The 21496-nt window shown below is 27.6% G+C and overlaps 6 protein-coding genes across 9 annotated transcripts; 3 read left to right on the forward strand and 3 right to left on the reverse strand.

The window, feature by feature from the left end:
* Positions 1 to 1069: 1069 nt before the first annotated feature.
* On the reverse strand, positions 1070 to 5985 carry LOC127063162 (cytoplasmic dynein 1 light intermediate chain 1). 4 transcript variants are annotated; one of them, XM_050992544.1, is made up of 10 exons: positions 5721 to 5985; positions 5468 to 5541; positions 5118 to 5234; positions 4781 to 5011; positions 4451 to 4661; positions 4167 to 4355; positions 3985 to 4099; positions 3757 to 3873; positions 2813 to 2978; positions 1070 to 2740 (listed from the first exon to the last, which is right to left on the reverse strand). In XM_050992544.1, exons 1-10 carry the CDS (start codon positions 5807 to 5809, stop codon positions 2625 to 2627), a joined length of 1425 nt encoding a protein of 474 aa, XP_050848501.1. In that variant the 5' UTR covers positions 5810 to 5985; the 3' UTR covers positions 1070 to 2624. The 4 variants fall into 4 exon arrangements, with proteins under 4 accessions (XP_050848501.1, XP_050848500.1, XP_050848498.1 ...); XM_050992543.1 differs by having other exon boundaries at positions 2834 to 2978; positions 3733 to 3873; XM_050992541.1 differs by having other exon boundaries at positions 3733 to 3873.
* A 136-nt stretch (positions 5986 to 6121) lies between these two features.
* On the forward strand, positions 6122 to 8214 carry LOC127063171 (NADH dehydrogenase [ubiquinone] 1 beta subcomplex subunit 2, mitochondrial-like). Its single transcript, XM_050992555.1, has 3 exons — positions 6122 to 6336; positions 7705 to 7828; positions 7958 to 8214. The coding sequence occupies exons 1-3, from the start codon at positions 6233 to 6235 to the stop codon at positions 8024 to 8026; spliced, it is 297 nt and encodes a 98-aa protein (XP_050848512.1). The 5' UTR covers positions 6122 to 6232; the 3' UTR covers positions 8027 to 8214.
* LOC127063160 (aldehyde dehydrogenase 1A1-like) lies at positions 8204 to 10757 on the reverse strand. The gene is made up of 10 exons (XM_050992539.1): positions 10635 to 10757; positions 10454 to 10558; positions 10266 to 10367; positions 10005 to 10170; positions 9588 to 9892; positions 9411 to 9513; positions 9031 to 9329; positions 8732 to 8940; positions 8512 to 8586; positions 8204 to 8449 (listed from the first exon to the last, which is right to left on the reverse strand). The coding sequence occupies exons 1-10, from the start codon at positions 10668 to 10670 to the stop codon at positions 8380 to 8382; spliced, it is 1470 nt and encodes a 489-aa protein (XP_050848496.1). The 5' UTR covers positions 10671 to 10757; the 3' UTR covers positions 8204 to 8379.
* On the forward strand, positions 10756 to 14219 carry LOC127063161 (tektin-4). Its single transcript, XM_050992540.1, has 7 exons — positions 10756 to 11204; positions 11439 to 11725; positions 12312 to 12621; positions 13181 to 13395; positions 13465 to 13687; positions 13750 to 13904; positions 14006 to 14219. The coding sequence occupies exons 1-7, from the start codon at positions 11139 to 11141 to the stop codon at positions 14217 to 14219; spliced, it is 1470 nt and encodes a 489-aa protein (XP_050848497.1). The 5' UTR covers positions 10756 to 11138.
* On the reverse strand, positions 12789 to 16603 carry LOC127063166 (thioredoxin domain-containing protein 5 homolog). The gene is made up of 5 exons (XM_050992551.1): positions 15935 to 16603; positions 15650 to 15796; positions 15457 to 15565; positions 15077 to 15364; positions 12789 to 14966 (listed from the first exon to the last, which is right to left on the reverse strand). The coding sequence occupies exons 1-5, from the start codon at positions 16111 to 16113 to the stop codon at positions 14505 to 14507; spliced, it is 1185 nt and encodes a 394-aa protein (XP_050848508.1). The 5' UTR covers positions 16114 to 16603; the 3' UTR covers positions 12789 to 14504.
* Positions 16604 to 16924: 321 nt separating this feature from the next.
* On the forward strand, positions 16925 to 21433 carry LOC127063158 (leucine-rich repeat-containing protein 40-like). Its single transcript, XM_050992538.1, has 10 exons — positions 16925 to 17237; positions 18304 to 18497; positions 18637 to 18840; positions 18913 to 19036; positions 19117 to 19286; positions 19391 to 19533; positions 19608 to 19808; positions 19892 to 20224; positions 20509 to 20694; positions 20758 to 21433. The coding sequence occupies exons 1-10, from the start codon at positions 17090 to 17092 to the stop codon at positions 20867 to 20869; spliced, it is 1815 nt and encodes a 604-aa protein (XP_050848495.1). The 5' UTR covers positions 16925 to 17089; the 3' UTR covers positions 20870 to 21433.
* The last annotated feature ends 63 nt before the right edge of the window (positions 21434 to 21496 follow it).

Here is a 21496-nt window from a genome sequence, read left to right on the forward strand (position 1 = left end):
CACATACACAAATTTATGAATATGCATGCATTAAGTTACAAATATTGTTATTATCTTAAAAAGAACTTCTTTGTCAAAATAATAACAATTCTTGTTTATTATAGTAAATTTTACTATTATATTTAAATAGAACTTTATAATTACATAATATGAAATTATGTTAATCAATTGCATTAATAATATAATCAATATTTAGATGAAACTTGTAGAATATCAGAATCATATATAACAATATTATTGTCAGAAATGTGATAGTAATTGTCAATGACGAAGAGTCTTCTTCTTGACAAAGCTTGTTCTACCGAAACTTGTAAACATTATCATTATTTTCAATATATTTTAATATGTGTTTAGTTTATTATATATATATGGAATTATATAGCGTGATACAACTCCAATATTATGATATTTTAGCAAGGTAATTTCATAAAGAAAAAAATTAAAATATCAAGGAACAGAATGATATGATAATAATGAGAGAATTTATGAATAATATATTCGCTCTTCCATTTTTTTCTTTCATTCTTATAATCTGTTTATATGTCCTTAAAATAATGATTATGGCGCAAAAATATGAGACTTCATAATCTCTAGCAAAAATATAAATTGCTGCCAACTCAGTTATAAACAATAAATTGTCTTTGTGTAATACAATATAATTCCAAAAAAGAGCCTCATGATAGCACACAATTATTATTATTATTATTATTATTATTATTATTATTATTATTATTATTATTATTATTATTATTATTATTATTATTATTATTATTATTATTATTATTAATACTATTATCATTATTATTACTATTATTATTATTTTATTATTATTATTATTATTATTATTATATTATTTTATATATATATACACATATATATATAGATCACGTTAACATATATTGTACTATTATAAAATACAAAATTGCCAAATAAATGCCTTTTGAAGAATATTCAACGTAATATATTAAAAAATATATAAACTAAATGAAAATTTTCCTTAATCAGATTTTTTTTTTTTTAGCAACAAATGACTAAAATATAATAATTAGGATAAAAACAATCTTCAATATAAAGTATTATGAAAAATTATTTATTTTCATCAAGGGTAGGAGAATGATTTTACATAGATGAAGCCATTAGTTACGTCAACTGAATGTACAAAATTTGTTATTAGATAAATAGTCTCTAAAGGACGCGCGACAAAGAAAGTATTAATATGTATATCGCATTAATATGCTCCTCCAAAAAACATATTTTCCAGTCACGTAGCATCTTTGAGCACATACGATCTTTTGATCTCTGTGAAATACTACAAAATGACAACTTGTATAAAATCCTTCTATGTATCGGTTTAATCCATCTACGATAATAACGGCACTTAATAAATTAGACCGAATACAGAGAGAAGAACTATTGTCAAAAAAACAGTATTACAAATTCGCAGTATATATATATATATATATATATATATATATATATATTTATTTATTTATATATATATTATGCATGATATTAGAGAGATTCATTAAAGATGCCTCTCTTAGAGAGATTCAAACAGATGCCTGTTTTTATCAGGAAAAAATAATATGCATCCAGTTGGCAGTAAAAAAAAAAAAATCGACTTGTTCATCTAAATGAATTACTAAATAATTTACTAAAAAGAAGAAACATTGTAGGGCATGTGCGTAAACGTAATTCACAAAATTTGCTATTATATTAAATATTTTCTTATATTATTTACCTCAAGATCATCTCCCTTTCACGTGTTTCGAATTATTTTTCATATTTGATAGCATGAAACAATTAAGGCTGCTTTAATGTTACACAACTTCGAGAATTTTTCTTCAATCGATAACTATCCAGCATAACTATCGATTGCTGTTTTTCATTATCATATTTTGCGACCCATCCTACATCGAAATTTTGCGTTAGTATTATTAATAGAAGTAACTTAGAAAAAAAAAATATATAAGACACGATGTAATCGATGTATAGTAATATTTGCATATTACAATATATTAATTACGAAGGATGATCAAACGAATGTTCTCTGTTATATTTTTTTACAGCAAGGTTGTTAATAATTTTCTTTTTATTATAAGCTTTAGAACGATAAAAACCGACTACGCTTAAGCTAAAACGTAGCATTTTGTGCTACTTGTTTATTATATGAAATAGAAGGCAACTATATTATATTGATCATAATTATTCATCTTGATATACATGATTAAATTGTAAGAATATATCTTCAAGCTGCCTAATTAGAAATTTTAATCTAATCTTCCTAAAAGTATGAAATAATTAAAAGTCAAATAGGTCTCGTCGATTATTATGCAATAGATGCAATCTTAAACATAAATAGAAGAAATAAATAAAATAGTACCGAATGTCACGGTATATACATATACACAGAGTTAGGTACTTAATACAAAATACTTCAGTATCTTCATTGTTGGCAAGATGTGAAGATGTTTCAAGTACCCTATCCGACAGACGATAAGTTAAGCATTATTCGTGTACACTTTGACCTTTTGGTTATGATAAAATTAATATATTGCAGATTCCTATATTTTTTTTTCGGTAGATGGATCGCAAAAAAATAAACAAAAAAAATATTTATTCTTTTAACATTCAGATGATGAATTTAAATTCGGTGGAGACATTTTCTTGGTTTGTGTAAGACGATCTAACTCCGCTGCCGCATCATTGCACATTGTTGCTTTATCTACAGGTGTACTATCTAAAATATATAACCATGTTTCATTAGTACATTATGTCAAATAATAACATATAATTGTAACTAACTACGCACCAAGCTTAACAGGACTCGCACCTATACTTCCTGGTGATCCTGGCACACCCGGTGGTGTAGCAGTCTTTTTATAAAGAAGAGAGTTGAAGAAATTAGCTAATACACCTTCTCCGGCGGCAGCAGTACCAGTACCTTTGGAATCCAATTTCTTGTTCGGTGATGCAACCTATTCATGAGAAATTTAGTGCCTGTACTTAAAGAAACTATGTATGATCTTATGCTCATGAATAACAGATTATACCACATGGATTAGAACATGCTTTTGAACGTTAACTGCAATAAGCTCATGATGATCCTATTTCATGTTGCTGAGATGCAAACAGCAAGGATTCTTGAACATTAAATAATACAAACATAAGAAAACATCGGTGTGTATGTGTGTGTGTGAATCGATAAAAAATATGATATGTACTATAAATTTATATATGAGACACTGTTAGTCCTTATTTATCAAATGACATAAGCAATATTTAATGACAAGAATTTTAAATCTCTTTACAATGAATACAAATATAAACATAGAAATATTAGGTAAAGTACATGGATTTAATGAAGGAAAGCATAAACTGTAAAAAAAAGGGTTGCACATATAAAACTAGACAAGGTAACTTCATGAAAAAGCATTATGTAATGATAATGCTAAACACAAACACATTGGATTTTCTTAATACTTTCACAATCGTATTAGACCAATAATAAGTGTAATAAATTTTTGTTAAGCACGACGAAAAGGTATTTAAAACAAAAAATTAATCACTGTTTTTCACTTGATGAACAAGAATACATAGATAAGAACAAAAATCGATCCACCATATTATTTAAAAAATTGTGGCAATAACGTTACCACTATATGTAACTTCAGGGTCTTTAGTTAATGATATGCAAAACGAGGAGCATGCTCTAATTATAAATGGTACAACCTGTATAACTGGTCCGAGGCTTGCCTGGTTCCGTGTTGTAGGTGAACGTGTTGGATCTTTCAAGCCTGATGATGTAGCTTGCTGTCTTGCTAAAAATGCTTGTTCATCTTCCGCTTGAACTTCTACTTCTCTTGCTACACACTATAATTATATTTATCGATTTTATAGATTCCCATAGTTGATCATATCTTAATAATAATAATAATAATAATAATAATAATAATTAAATAGAAAATATACGCAAAAATTTACCTTTCTATTCGTTGCAGGTTGTGTAATAATATCGCGATAATAATCATTCGGTTTCATCGATTGTAAATTTTCATGAAGGATGCTGATCTTTTTCATATTATCCCAACCAGCAGGACTACGATATTTCAAAGATACATGTAACACTACAAAAATTGTTTTTTCAGATAAATATAAATACTTACATAAGAACTGCATCCTTTTCAACCACTAAAGCAGGTGTTCTGAAAGGTAATGAATAAATTCTATGTGTAAGGTATTTATACAATAGATCACAATTTTTATCTTCTTTTACTGATGTATAGAAAAGACCTGCACCATATTGCAAACAGAATCGCCTGATCCATTGTTGCATAAAATCAAAATCTTCATCTCTGAAAAGAGAAAATAGTATCATAACGAAATATTATATTTGTCTACAGAAAAAAAATATCTTAAATATATTTTTATAACTTAAATTTACTCTTACTTATAATCGTGTTCCTTTTCAAGGGTAGACATATAATCAGTTTTAGTTATAACCACAACAATGTCTAGGCCTAGATTGGTCGTAAGTACACCTTCTGGTAAAGGTAAATTATCAGTTGTTTCATCATCAAGATTACGACTAGTACGTCTCAAAGGACTTCCTGGGTCTAGTTCATCACCAGGTTCGGTATATTCTTGCCATTTTTTAATGTCTGATTAAACAAATCCGTTCATAAATCTACATATTGCCCAAATATTCTGTATACTCGGATTGATACAATATTATATATAATGAGAAACAACAATTACATTAATGGTAATGATTACTTACTTTGTTGCCTGCATCGTTGCCTAGAGTCATTATCTATAGATAATTTATCTACATGATCGCCTAACAAAGCAGCCCATGCCTGTAGTTGATCAAGTATCGCCCACGGTGTGGTCATTGCGGCTACTAACATAACAAGCGTATGTGGAAACCTTTCTGCGTTTAGTGCAAATCTTAGCAAATTAGCATGACCTGGATCACCATCCAAGACCCACACAGATAATCTCGTTTGATCTGAAAAAAAAAAGAAAAAGAAAAGAACAACATTTGTGTTACAAAATGTAATAACTTATCTTAGAAATAATGACTTTACAAAAAAATATAAATATCGTAAACCTACCATCTCTATAATCATCTCTTACATCGATATATGCAAATTCTAATCCGGAGCCCTTTTTTGGATCTTCCACTCCTTGTAATTTCGCGATAAGAGTTGTTTTTCCACTTTCGTTATCACCTAAAAATAGATTACAAAATTTTCAACATGCGTAAGAGTAAACTTATGATGTCATAATTACTTCTGGCTCTTGTGATGACACATAAAGAAGGCCAAATACTCGTGCAAATAAACTTCATGTTCTTTCTCACTCTTATACAGACACTTAGTATGCATTCTTATACACACTTAGCATGCACGACGCGTCGGCGTCAAACGTTACGTTTAAATATAATCAGCAAATTACAATTTACCTAAGACAAGGACATTCTTGTTCGATGGCAGTTTGTTATTCCCGCTATTCTGTACTTCTGCTAGAATAGAGGACCTGTAAAATATATTAATGGAAAACAGTTATTCCGAAACGGTTACTCCTCACTGAAACTTTTTGTGCTACGAACATGTGTAAAATATTTCGAGCATATGTACAAAAAAAAAAAATTATTAAAACTAACGATATGATAAATACATTAGAAATATTTCTCTATGATTAATCATTGAACGTACCACAAATTGTCTTTATTTTCTGGGTCTTCTTTCTTTTTCGATTGAAATCCATTACTTTGTGCCATCGTATCAATCATCGTCGCTGCCATTATCCATTTGACAGAAACGAAATGCACTATCGATTGTGCGCAGAAAGCGGGTGCGGTTCGTGACTAACTTTATTTCTTACCGATCGTCGCTTTTTCACGAGTACAACGAATGCGAAAATTATTTTAATAGAACATTCATCGTCTAATCCATTATGAACAAAAACTATTTTACTTCTCCATAAATATATGTATATGAATATGTGAGTAATCAACTTAATATATTATTCTCTATCGTTTCTCTCTACATTATCGGCAGTTCTGACATTAGTTTGTATCATTTCATAAAATAAATTATAGAGGGCATTCGATTGCAACCTAAAAATCAATCTTACCTAGAACATGTAGCATCTTATCAAATTTATAAACTTTGTTTATAACGAACGTGATAAAATTGTACGACGTTTTAAACCTTGAATTGTTACAATGTTAATCTCAAGAGGTGTAAATCTGTTAAAACACACGTCGAAACATGTGAAAAGAAAAAGTTCTGTAATGAATAACCAACCTGTTCGATTATCACATGGAGAGTAAGTACCGTTGAGTTACATAATATTTTATTAAGGTTATGTTAATTTTTGATTTGTGATTGATAAAAGTAAGGCTGTTCATCACCACTGATTTTATAATGGTTTACGTAAACAATGAAAATAGGCGTCATTTTTCACTGATTTTGATAAATAAGGTCTCATTTTAAAAACGAAAATTTCATCTAGGACCACGCTTTTTTAAATTTTTGAATAATCTTTATTTTCCTTAAAAAAAAAATTGTGTTAAAAATGGTATTTTTTCGAGAATGGTTTATACATAAGTAAATAGCTCTTTCAAAAATACGAAAAAGCGTGCTCCTAGATTAAACCTTTATCTTTGAAATGAGACCTTGTTCATTAAAATTGGTCAAGAATTACGCCTATTCTCATTGTTGGCGTAAATACTATTTTCGACATTTTTTGCAAAGAAATTTTGCACCGTGGCGCCTCTAGAAATTTGCGGCAAAAAGGAAGAAGCTCGTACCGCCACTACCGATTTTTATATCACGCTTAAATAGTGTTTCTGTATAATGATAGACTAGAAATCTAAATATTGTATGAACAAGCACATTGCAAGCATCTAAATTCATAATTCAAAAATCGTAGGTTCGAAACTAAAATAATATTAATTTATTCTTTTTTCCTTATTTAACAGTTTAGTAATGTGTTACTATCCAATCTCATATTTATTTCCTACATCGATGATCAACGTGAGTTTCGCGGTAATCTGTGCTAGATAGGACATAGCAGCGGTATGATTTAATTTAATGAGAAATGCATATAAAAAATATACATTTGTCGATTATTTTTGCCAGAACATCTTGTTTTTTATTGCAAACTTATATACTAATAATTATATGTGTCAATTATATTTATTATTTTTCATGCATTTATCGTGAAATAAATGCATACCGATATCGTATCTAGCGCGGAACTTTGCAAGACGGACATTACCAAAAAAAGATATAGGTATAAGAACTGTGCGAGTTCATATGCTACTAATCTACTTATTTTAATCTGCACGAAACCAATTGTTATGTCGTATGAGGGGTAACATCGATATAATAAACGGGGAATAGTAGTGGGAACAGTATTTCCCTCTTGCGCTTGTAGTTCATATTTTGTCCATACATGTCGCTGAAGTCACACACTCTTCGAGCGAAAGGTGATAAACAACCTTAAAGTTTTATGATTATTCCATCAGTCATATTCAAAATGAAAAAGATATCTATTTATCTATAATTCAGTAATCTTTAATACAATTATTATACGTATGTATAACAATTATATAATACGTATTTTTTTGTAAGTATTTGTTCTTTCTGTATATATCACTTTGTTATTTAAATGTCTCTTCTCGAATTTTAGATGGTCTTATAGAGAAATGAAACATGAACCAAATAAGTATTTTACATTAACAGCTGAGATTTTTGGTGGCATTGCATGGTGGTGGTTTTTATATAGAATGTGGCACGATTATCATCATCTGATTGTAAGTAATATAATATATTTTATAACTTGTAATAGTTATTAAAAATTCAATTAATGTGACTAAATGATATCTGACATATCATTAAAAAAATTATATTTTTTAATTGTTATTTCAATGTTATATGTTTAGGGACATTTTGAATATCCAGATCCATCAAAATGGACAGATGAAGAATTAGGAATACCAACCGATGATTGACTGATTGATCAATCATATGTTTCTGTAGATAATTTATGAGTTTCCTACTCTGGTAACAAATTTTTTGAGTAACAAGGTAAACCTTCGTCTAGCATTTTAAAATAGTAGGTATACTACTATAAAAATAAAGTGAAACTATCTGTAGTACAATTGTATAATATATTAATAAACTTGTACTACTTATAAAAGTTGCTATTATGAGCACTTTATTCAATAATATTTGTACACAAATCATATAAATCTAATTGTTATTAGATTGTATCTAATTAAAAGTCGACACAAAAATAGTAATAAAAAAAAATACATTTTTTTCAATTGTTGTATTTTACATACACGTATGTATACAACATTATTTAATTACATGTTGGCAGCTTAATAGAAACTGTTTTATTTTCAAGATATTCTTTTAAACCTTCTTCTCCCCTAAAACATATATTGTAATTATAATTCCTTATTTTAAAGATTTTAGTTTATTGATAACTTACAATTCACGCCCTATTCCTGATTTCTTATACCCGCCGAATGGTGTTTGTGGTGTTATAGCATCATAATGATTCACCCTAAATTAGGATACCATTTTATACACTATTCATTATTTTTCTTCATGCATATAGTAATTGTGAATTACTTTGTGCATGGACATAATAATATAATAATATATAGAAAATAGTAATATTGTGATTAAAAAAATTATTATTTTCTTACCAAACACTTCCAGCTTCCACTGCATTTGCAAATGTTATTGCTTTATCAATATTATTAGTTAATACACCAGCAGCGAGACCATACATGGTTTTATTAGCACGTTCAATAACTTCTTCCATAGTATCAAATTTCAAAATACATTGTACTGGACCAAAAATTTCTTCACTAGCAATTTTCATTTTATCCGTTACATGAGAAAAAACGGTTGGCTTTTTAACATAATTAGAATTTTAGATTTCAGAAAATTGAAATATAAACGGCAGAATATATAATAATTTTATAAAATAAAATATCAATACCTTTATAAAAAAGCCAACATTACCATAACGTTCACCACCTGTTTCCAACACAGCTCCTTCCTCTTTCCCAGAATTTATAAAATACAAAACTTTATTAAACATCTCTTCATCAATTTGTGGTCCCTGGTTTGTTTCAGAATTAAAGGGATCTCCGACCTTTATGTCAAGCGCTAAATGTTTTGCATGTTGTACAAATTCATCGTATATTTTTGAGTGTACAAACGTACGTGATCCTGCACAACAACTCTGGCCATGATTTGCAAATATAGCAGTATGGGCTATCGCAGCAGCTTTCTTAACTAAAATACTTTTATTTAATCTTTTTGTTCTTTTTATGAATTTAATTCATAAGATTTATATATGTATATATATATACTTGCCATCAAAGTCATCAAAGATAACAAGTGGACTTTTACCACCTAATTCAAGACTGACTCGTTTGAGATTACTTTTGGCAACTGCTTCCATAATAAGATGTCCAACCTAAAAAGAACGAAACGATATTTGATTGGAAAATTAAAGGATATTGTACGATACGATAAAAATACGATAATTACTTCAACTGATCCTGTGAAAGTAATTTTCTGAATATCTGGATGTTTAGCTATAGCAGCTCCTGCCGTTGGTCCATATCCTGTAATAACATTGACAACACCAGGTGGAAATCCTGCCTCTTTGATCAATGCTGCTGCATACAAAGCACTTAATGGAGTTTGTTCCGCTGGTTTCAGAACAATAGTACAACCTGCTGCTAAAGCCATAGCCCATTTCCATGCTAACATCATAAATGGATAATTCCATGGGATGATTTGTCCAACAACTCCTACTGGTTCCTTACGTGTAAATACAAAACTAGAACCATCTAATAAAAAATAATAGTATCAGGAAATCATAATTTTTCTTTAACATATATACAAATATAATATAATCTTTATAATATTATTGAATATCTAATATAGTATTATTAAATATACCTGCAGGAATAGTTTGACCATTTATTTTATCACACCATCCAGCGTAATAACGAAACACATCTATGCTAAATTTTATATCAAAAACAGCATCACCATATGTTTTTCCATTGTCAATACTTTCAAGACTAGCTATATAATTTAAGTCTCTCTGTACAAGATCCGCAAACTGAACACAGATACACAACATATATTTATGAAGAATATAATATAATTATATATAGATCTATAACTAATATATTGAAAATATATAAATAATAATACTTTGTTTATAAGTGTCCCTCTGAGTGATGCATCCATTGTTCTCCATTCTGAACATCTTGAAAATGCTTTTTTTGCAGCTGCTACAGCTTTATTGACATCAACCTAATGACAAAGATACATTAAAAATATTTACCTTCTCATCCTAAATTTTATATATATATGTAAAGAAGAAAATATTTCGACAATACCTCGTCACCTTCAGAAATTTGAGCGATTATTTCTTCATTAGCAGGATTTATGGTCGAAAATTTTTTCCCACTTTCAGCATCCACGAATTCATTATTAATGAACAACTATTAATTTTAACGGTTATAATAATTTTATATGATTATTCTTAAGTTCTATCACTTAATTTAAAAATTTATTTACCTGAGTATATTTAACATTGACTTTCGAAATGGACATGGTTGTTAATTTTGTATCTTTAATTTATTCCAACGTTTCATTTCTCGAATGCTCTTGTAGATTACAGCAAGTAGACAAACAATTTTGCTTATATAACATAAAAAGCGAATATCATTTTAGAGATAATGAGGATATATGCAACAATGATACAATAAAATGTGACTTGCGTATTTATAAAATTATTAAGGAATAACAAGAAAACATTTTATAATGATTCTTTCTTTATATATTTAAATATTTACATATGTCAATTATTACTGTATGTAAACAAATATATCATTTTGATTACGAAGGCATTTGATGGGTCAATAATAACATAACCTTAGAAACAGACGAAAAATAAAATTTTATACGTTACATTTTTCGATTATTATATCATTTTTAGATAATATATACACAAATATCAATTAAAAATTAATATTTCATTACTCTTTATCCTTGTAATAAATAAATTAAAAAAATTAAAAAATGTTAAATGCCGAAGAGAAAAATGCATGCGGTGATGTCCAAGTTGATCAACGCGTTGTGGATGAGGTATAATTAATTAATAATTATAGAATATTTTAATTGCACTCATGCGATATCATAGAGCAGAACAATATCATGAAAAAAAATTTGTCAACAACGATAATCCTTCGTGGCTGATTACTGATTAATGCAAATTACTGTTATATTTTAATATTTAATATTATTCACATGGAATTTTTTTTTTTTTTTTTTTTTTTATAATATAGAAAAAAAAAGAAAAATATATTTTATCATTTATAGAATAGGTTTCCTTGTACGACTGAAGAAGTTGAAAAGAAGCCAGATGAAGAAATAAGTCCAATGTATTTACCTCAACCAGGGGATGAACTTCCAGTACAAGATGAAGGACCAATGGATGCAACTACCCCATGGGCAACAGGTCGAGTTACATATACTCCACAAGGTGGTATAACAGGCCTACGACCTGTTGCCGATCGTTATTCTATAACTCGATTTGGTCCGAGCGAATGGAGAGCACACAATCTTACATTTTTTCAACAATCGGACGAAAATATTCAAAAAGCTCAGTACGTCGTGAATGATTAAATAATCGATTCTTTTCTGCTAATTAACATATCATTGATCTTTGCTATTATTACAAAAGTAATGCATTTCACACACTAGCTGTATTCATGATTGAATTAAAATCGTTATTAGAATATTAAAAATTTCAAAAAATTGATAATATAAAAATTAAGTAAATTACACTATTAAAAAAAATGTAGTAACAAAAAATATTATAATAACGGCTTATACAATTTTATGCTTTTTAATTGTTTGCATTTTAGCCGATTGTATAATATAACATATTAAATCAATTCCAAATAATTCTTATATCTTATAATATTTATAGTTCATAAATATTGCATATTTAAGTGTATTGGTATATAAGATTATACTTCATATCATGAATGTGCTGTAAAGGTGTTTGCTAGATAGATTATCACTTATTTAAACTGTACGAACATTTGTCAAAATGATAAAAATATTTATTTTAATGAGTCCTAAATGCTGTGTTTAAGATATAAAGAAAAAGATAATAATTTTAGAGATAAGATAAAAAGTAATAAAAAGAAAAAACTTTATGAGAAATACTAATGAAATTTATTTTAGACACGCTACTTTTGCCGCAAAACAATGTATCGAAAGAGTATACAGAGAGGCTGATAAAGTGCAATTAGAAACAACGGATCATTTAAGGACACGAGCGAATGTTGTCCATCGATGGAAATTAGAATTAGATAATGCACTTCAAAGTATTACCGAAGAAATAATATTATTAGAAGGGGAAAGACGTAGAGTAAAACAATCTCTTTCGGTTATAACTATTCCCGAATCTATAGCCGGTGAATTTTTACAATTACGTACTACTCGTCTCGAATCGGATCTCGTTAAAGATAATGTTGAAAAAGAGCTTACAAAGGTTATTAACTAAAATATATTTTTCTGTTTTTTTTTTTATTTTTCTTTTTCCTTTTCTACTTATCTTTCTCTCTCTCTTTTTTTTTTTCTTTTTCTTTTATAATGAACTACCACACACAAATACGATTGCATATATTAAAATTGCTTGAAATTAGATCTTAAACAATATTTATCTAATAGATCCATTTTATTCGAAATGATCTTAGTTGTAAAGTGTGTGTGTGTGTGTGTGTGTGTGTGTGTGTGTGTGTGTGTGTGTGTGTACATATATAAGATACACAATTCAGAATATAATAATTAACATTTGTTTAACTTAGAATTTAACACAATTAAATTACATTTCCAATATTGCTTTTTTTTTTTTTTATTTCAATGATTTTTTTATATATAATTCAAAGATCAGTCTTTTTGTGATAACGGTATTAACGCTTGTACTTTTGATTATCATCAATTAAGATTAATATTAAAATTAAAAATATAGAACACAAAATGTTTTTGATCGCCGTCATTCATTCTATTATATTATATTTTTCAATGATTTTCTCTTTTGTTATATACAGGAGGTAGCACTTTGCTCGGAAATACGTGATTTGCTTAACAGAACTCGTGAACAAATAGAAATGCAATTAATCGAGTTGAAGGCAGCTAAATCGCGAATGGAAAATGATTGGACTGATAAAATCGATGCTTATAAGATTGATACTAATTGTTTTAAATTAAATAATGAATCACCTCTCATATTGTGGAAGCCCGGTGCTACAAGATTTCCGGCCGAGTAAGTTATCAGTAGAATATATAATTTAATGATATATCTATCATTTATACATTCCGAATATCATATTAGACAATCAACACCTGCGAGTTACGAACATTTTACACGAGAAGCATTATCCGCCGGTGAAACCGTGAGACAAAGATCAATGACTCTTCGATCGACCTTAGATAATATTTATAAAAAATCGCTAAAAGATCTTCGCGATCAGGCGAGTCGGGTGGATATCGCGTTAGCTGAACAAATCAATCTAACAGAAGGAATATGTCAGCAATTAGAAAAAGAATTGCAAAGGGTAATGATTGTAATATTTCATATACTTAATTATTAATTACTATAGGAAGAAAATTGTTTTAGTGTTTACAGGAACTCGCGAATACAGAAAATTTAATCGAAGAACTTCGAGGATCCACAAAAGGTTTGGATAATGCAATGAAATTGGCACAAACACGTTTATCGGAACGTCTGTTACGACGTAACGTTGAAAGTTGCCGCGATGTTCCACAATTCGCGTAAGTTACATCGGGAAGATAATCTATTTTATTTCTCTTATTAAAAATAATTAAGTTATAAATCGCGAAAGAGTACAGATTTTTTTATTTTCTTATTAAAGACTCGTAGATGAAGTTAAATCTCTGGGAGAACGCGTTACTGCCACTTTAGGCGAACTAAAAGGTGCCGAAGATACCCAGGCTGGCTTAATCAAAGCTAGAGGTGATTTAGAACGAGAAATATTAGTTAAACGAAAAACTTTGTATATAGACAAACAACGTGGACAATTACTTCGTTCGTTCTATCCTTCAGCCGCAGCACTTTCAGGATTTTAAATGATCTATGCACACGTATATGATATAATTGGCATATTAGTAAGTCAAAAACCCGTTATTTAAAATTAAAATAATTTACATTATAATCATTATTAAAATTACGATAGTGATAATTACAGAATAGATCATAACAAATATTCTGTATGTGTCTATATTGCTTAGAATGCAAAAGTACATTTATAAAATATACAAATCACTAAGCTTTGATCATATATCTTCATAATACATATTTCTTAGAGATATTTCCTACGATGTTTATGACGATATTAATAACGAAATGTATGATTATAGTTCATCGTGAGATTGTAAATGATTCATGACGAATCCGTATAGATCATCGAGACTACGGAGTCCATTATACTCTGAAATTTTATGACCATTTCGATATAAGTACAATGTCGGGAAACCATCTACTTCTTGTTCATAACACAACTGTCTGCTGCTATTGAGTGTACAATCCACTTTAGCTATATGCACATTTTCATTAGCAAAAAATTTTCTACCAAGCTCTTCCCAAATTGGTGCAAGACGTTTACAATGTCCGCACCAAGGTGCAAAAAATTTCACAAATGAAATACCTTTTTCAACAGTATGTTCAAAACTATCAGCTGTTAAACTCAATACAATATGCATGGTACCATCCGAACTTTCACCTTTATTTGTAGACTGTTCTGCACTTTTTTTAAGCATTGCTGACACATAAGTCTTCAAATCTTCATGAGTTCTTTGACCAGTATATTTATCCACCTAAAACATATATATATATATATATATATATATATATATATATATATATAAACTTATGACTGATTTTATTTTCTTAAGATTTTTTTCTTTTATATGCACGATATTGTTACCTTCTTTCCATCTTCTATCCAAAGTAAAGTTGGATACCCTTTTATTTCAAATTGTTCACATACACTTCTAAATAAAGTACAATCTACTTTAGAAATACTGACAGAATCATCATTACGAAGACTGTTAGCTAAATCTTCCCATACTGGAGCCAATTTTTGACAATGGCCGCACCAAGGTGCATAAAATTTAATAAAATGATAACCTTTCCCAACATGCGAATAGAATGATTCTTCTGTTAACTCAGATAAACCATTCACCGGCTCTGGAGGAGAAGGTGTATCATCTACCTAATAAAATTTTTATATACATTTATAATTATAAGTCAGATACTATTATAACAAAATATATTATATAATATGTATAAAGTAAAAATTAGTACCGTTGATATACTTCCTAATTGGTCATTGATAAAAAAAGTTAATGAAGGCAAATCACGTGTCCCTCTGAATTTAGTACCTTTGAATTCTCCTGCTTTGAAGAATTTAAGTCTGTAATCAACATACATGAAAGTATGTATATATTAAAATTTTAAAGAAACAATAATTAAAAATTAATTTCTTCAAAATACATACGTTGGATATCCAGTAACATCGTGCTCGCTACAAAGAACATTATCAATGGTACAATCAACTTTTGCTATTTTTATATTGCTATCTCCTTCATTATATATCTCTGCTAATTGTGTCCAAGTTGGGCCTAATCTTTGGCAATGACCACACCTAAAAAATATTTAATAAATGACACTGAGCGAATATAAATATAATATACAAATATAATAACGTTTTTTCAAAAATGCAGAACATATAAATTTGAATAAAAATTAGAAAAAAAAAGATATATATATATTCTTTGCATACCAAGGTGCATAAAACATCACGAAGCTATTCTTTTTTTTGATTTCATCCAAAAAAGTCTCTTTTGTATATTGTATTGTGTGCATATCGTCTTCATGTCCACTACTGACTTGACTCAGCATAAATAAAAGTAGGCAAATTTGTTTTTTTAAAATAAAAAAATTTACAAAATTCGCTGACATGATTAATAAATTATTTATATTTTAAAAGAGACACTGTTAAATATGGACAGCAAGATAGATTTCTTTGGGAATAATTTATAAAAAAAAAAAAATTCTAAATTTCAATATAACACATCTAGTTTTGTTTTAGACCACGAATTAAACTATAATTAAACATGTACCATTAAACACTATAATATATTTCTCCGATCACTTTAAAAATTCATAATTATAAATATTATTAAAACACAAATAAATGTGAAGACAAATCTTTCCTTTATATTGTCGAAGCACTTTAATAAATGTTTAGTCAAATTTCTACGAGTGTTAGACAAAACCGATCGAAACCGCCCAATCCGCCTCCCACATGACGCGAAATTGTTATGTCGTATTCAAACTGTTATTTCACGCCCCCTTAAACGCCCTTCTCTTCTGTAATTGAATAGAAATGATACGATAAAAATGTTTAATCATTCTTTATTATAGAATCTATTAAACAAAGAACCAATCGTCGTTTAAAAATAATCAAACAATATCGAGAGAGTGAGAGAGAAAGAGAGGGAGAGAAAAAGAAAGAAAATTTTTATATTTTTTCTGAAATTATAAAGTTAAATCCACGTGTATGGAATTGGGTTTTAGAAATGACGTAAATTTTATATTAACCAATCAGAACAACGTATTCTCTGTTGAGAACAAAATTTAAATCTTATCAAAAATTGTTGCAATAATTATTCGATTTATTTATTATCTATAAAATAATAGAAATGTTGAGATATTTTGGAAGTAAAAAAAAAATAATAATTTTGAACGAATACATAGGTTTACATACTTATATGCAAGTCTATGGACAAGTGGCTCTGTATGACACTTTAATTACCATAAAGTAGAAGGTGAAACGTTACGTAGCATTATTAGAAAAAGAAAAAGAAGAGACGCATTTATTTTTAATCCGATTGTGTAACTAATCGAGATACAACGCTTAGATATGTGATAAAAAATGAGTAAGAGTAAAAAAAAAATTAATCATTGTGCAGTGTTTAAGCCACGAACGAAAAATGACGATAATGCTGAATTATCGAATACTATGATTATATGCGCAAGAAAAACTGGTCAACTAAATCTCTCGTCGAAAGGATTATTTTCTGGTATTTATATAAAACATGTCTGATAGATTTAGCAAATATAGATAATTTGTTCAATCATCATTGTTTATGTGATTACGATAGAGATAGCTGTTTCAGGCATGTCAAGAATATCAGAACGCTTCGTCAATGTATTGTGCCACTTATGCATGTGTGTCTCCATTCAGAGTGTAGGTATCATGATCGTTACATCTTGTGAAAAAATATAATGCTTTGCGTAGATTTTTTCCGATCATTTGTGCTAGGTTTTTGACAATTTTCTTTTTTATTTTTTTTTTATTTTTTTATTTTTTTTTTATTATATGGATAGATATTTTAAGTAAGGAATTTAATACGTTAATCTGAAAATAATTAATCGAAAATCTGAATTAATCGAATATCTCTAGAGTTTTAAGGATATAGTATAAAAACAATCTATGTTTACATTTATTAAATAGTTATCTAACTATATAATTATTATATGATAGATAGTTCAATCATACACTCATTTAGTTTTGAAGTCTTTGTTTACAGATTTTGATAATTAATCAGCATAATGCTTTGTTAATGTTAATATTCACAATCAAGAAATTATTCTGTATTTTATAATATTCTTTAAAATAAATATCCCTCAAAAAACATTGTCTTTAATTTTTTATGTTCGATAGTCTCTATAATATAATTGTATCTAGTTGTGTAATCATTTTTATTATATAAGAAATATCCAAAAATATAACAATTTTATAATATTGAAAATTTAATTGGCTTGTCAGCATGCTTTTATGCACTTGCATTAATTAAATGTGTTATAGATTAATGTGTCAGTTCTCTCATATAAAAATCATCTCATCAAGGTAAGTTATATTTTATTATTAATTATTTACTTTGTATAATTATTTAAATTTTATTCAATATTTACAATTTATCTTTATTGTATAGTTTATTGTAAACAATATATTAATTTTAATGTAATAAGAATATTTTACATTAAACAATGAACGATTATACTTGAGGAAAATTATTATATATTAGGATTGATGAAATGAAATTTGAATGTTCACATTAGTTTTACTTAATTGATAATTTTCAGTACCGAAAAGGGTATGGACTATAAATGAATTAACAGAGGATGAATTAAAAGAATTAAATTTTGAACTTGATTATGATGAAACAGAGCAGCGATGGTGGGAACAAGAGTCATTAAAAACATTAGACTTAAGTTGTAATTGTCTAACTACTATTAATGCAAGAATAAGATACTTAAATGATCTTATTGAGCTGGATGTACGTATATCAATTATTAAATGTTTTTAAAATATAAATAATTTATTACATTAATACATGGAAAATAAAATGTAAATAATATGATTAAGTTATGAAATATTAGTTAATCTTTATAAATATTACACCTAATTTTAAACAGTTACACAACAACTTATTAAACAAATTGCCAATGGAAATAGGAAATTTAACTAAACTGATAACTTTAGATTTATCATATAACAAATTGGAAGTACTACCTATTCAATTTTACCATCTTCTGGAATTACGTAATTTAAATTTGAAGTACAATATTTTAAAGGAACTTGATACTGGAATTACTGATTTAATAATGTTAAGCCATTTGGTAAATTCATCATATATACTATTAGAATAGTTTACACACTCATACATATAATAAAGAATTCTATGTATACAGGATTTATCTCATAATAATTTAATTGAATTACCCATTGGCATGGGATACCTTGTTAGATTAATTTTTCTGGATGTGAGCCATAATTCCTTAAAATATTTACCACCTGATATAATGAGTATGAGAGGTGAGTTGAATCTTCATTATATTATTAATATCATACAGAAAAAATATTAAATATATGAAGTAATATTCTCTTTTATATAGCATTAGAAAAATTAATTGCAAATACTAATGAATTGGAAGAATTACCATCTTTAAGTGAATTACGAAAAGTTGAAACAATAATGTTTCAAAATAACAAATTAACAATATTTCCTGATTTATCTGGATGTGTTGCATTGAAAGAACTTAATTTATCTGAAAACAATATTGTTGTATGTACTCTTTAAATATTATTTGCCAAAAACAATGAATTTTTAATAAAACTTTTTAATAAAATTCCTAGAAAACTAATAATTTCGCTTAAATTATTTAATAGGATTTTAATATACTGCATTTAGAAGAAGTAAGGAAGTTAAAAATATTAATATTAGGGGATAACAGTATAAAAGCTATTCCAGAAGGAATAATTCAGTTAATAAATTTGGAATACCTTGACTTATCAAATAATAATATATCTTTGTGAGTAATTTTATATATTGCTATGTAAATGTAATGTAAACAAAACATCTTATTTAAGATTTCTTTACTTACAGAATACCTGTATGTATTGGTATAATGCCAAATTTAAAAAAATTCTCTGTTGAGGGAAATAATATACAAAATGTAAGAGCTGATATAATAAGTTGTGGTACATCTCGTATTTTAAAACACTTACAACAAAGTATAGATACTGCAAATGTAAATGTAGATGATTCATTATTATCAAATACAAGCACAGTTGTGTACCCAAACAAGTTTGTATCGTACAATACATCCAATTGCTTCTTTTTATTATGTTATTTAAGATTAACTATTAAATATCAGAACAAAATTTTAGATATATGATGAAAAATACAAGAATGTTGAGTCTAGCAGGTCATGGTTTAACCGACTTGTCAATAGAAGTATTAGAAGATGCAAATGCAGCAGGCGTAACATTAATCGATTTAAGTAGAAACCATATGCGTGAATTACCCGAAATGTTATCCATAATTACAACCGTTACAGATTTGAAATTAACATCTAATCTTCTAACACATTTACCAGAATGGATTGGTGAAAAATATGAACATTTACAGGCATTGGATTTAAGCAAAAATCATTTGTTATCATTACCATCAACAATTGGTTTATTTAAATATTTACGAAATATTGATATTTCTTTTAACAGGTATAATAAATATAATTTTATTAATATTTTATAATTATTTATGCATATTATTTTCGAATTTACAAATATTATTTTTTTGTAATCATTTAATTATAGAACGTTTCTGTTATTTTTGGTTATATCATAATAATTATTTTCGATAATATAAATGTGATATATATATATAATACTTTCATGGGGACTATGCTTGCTAAAGCATTTCTAATAAAAGTATGTGATTAAACGGTGTGAATATTGTAATAATATATAATGTATACAACGTGTAATTTTATTTATAATCATAGATTCACCGAACTACCGGAAGATATTTATGAAATAAGTACTTTAGAAACGTTAGAAGCGAATGATAATTTGATAGCGAATATCGATGTTTCATTGTTGAAGAAATTAAAAAGGCTTGCCATTTTGAATCTCGCAAATAATAATATTGACAATGTGCCAGCAGAATTAGGAAATTTAACAAACATAAGGTAAATATATGGATACATTATAAATTAAAATTATTAAAATTAATTCTTTTTTTTAATTTTCAGGTCTCTCATATTATTTGGAAACTGCTTCAAAAATCCAAGACAAGCTATTTTAGCAAAAAGTACAGATGAAATTCTTGCATATCTTCGTAATCGAATACCTCAACAATCGTAAAAACAAGATAATAAATAGATATTTAAAGTACAAACGCGATAGGCTATTTCGAGCTATATTCAAAATATTTTTCGCAATATATGGTCTTGCAAGAGGACATTTAGATTTGTAAATCTGGATTTTTAATGATACTTAAATGAAAGAGGATATAGCTTTTTACAAAAATCTATGATGTATTATGATCAACTTATGATCCTATTTCACTCAAATCTCAGATTTGATAGATCGAATTAATGCATCTTGTTATCCCCTTGTTAAAACACTGTTGGTTTATAATTTTTTTTCTAACTCTATATCTTATCTAATATATTTCAGGCCAAATATTGCGGAAAAATAGTTATGTATATTTCGATATACATTACACAAAATTCAGGTTTATATTTAATAATAATATATATTTATTCCACGTTAAAATGATATCGAATTTATTCCCCTATTACCAGAAAGTAACATTATTATCCGATGTAACGTAACCTATATTCTCATGCATTTTACTGTTAGTATTTTATTTCATTGTTATTTTTTTTGTCGTATAAGAAATAAATTTAGTTCATTCTGTGAAAACTGATTCGTTTTATTATTTTTCATGTCTTATTTAGAAAATAATAAGGATTCATAAAAAAAATT

Source organism: Vespula vulgaris, chromosome 4, assembly GCF_905475345.1.
Source record: "Vespula vulgaris chromosome 4, iyVesVulg1.1, whole genome shotgun sequence".
Classification (NCBI taxonomy): Eukaryota; Metazoa; Arthropoda; class Insecta; order Hymenoptera; family Vespidae; genus Vespula; species Vespula vulgaris.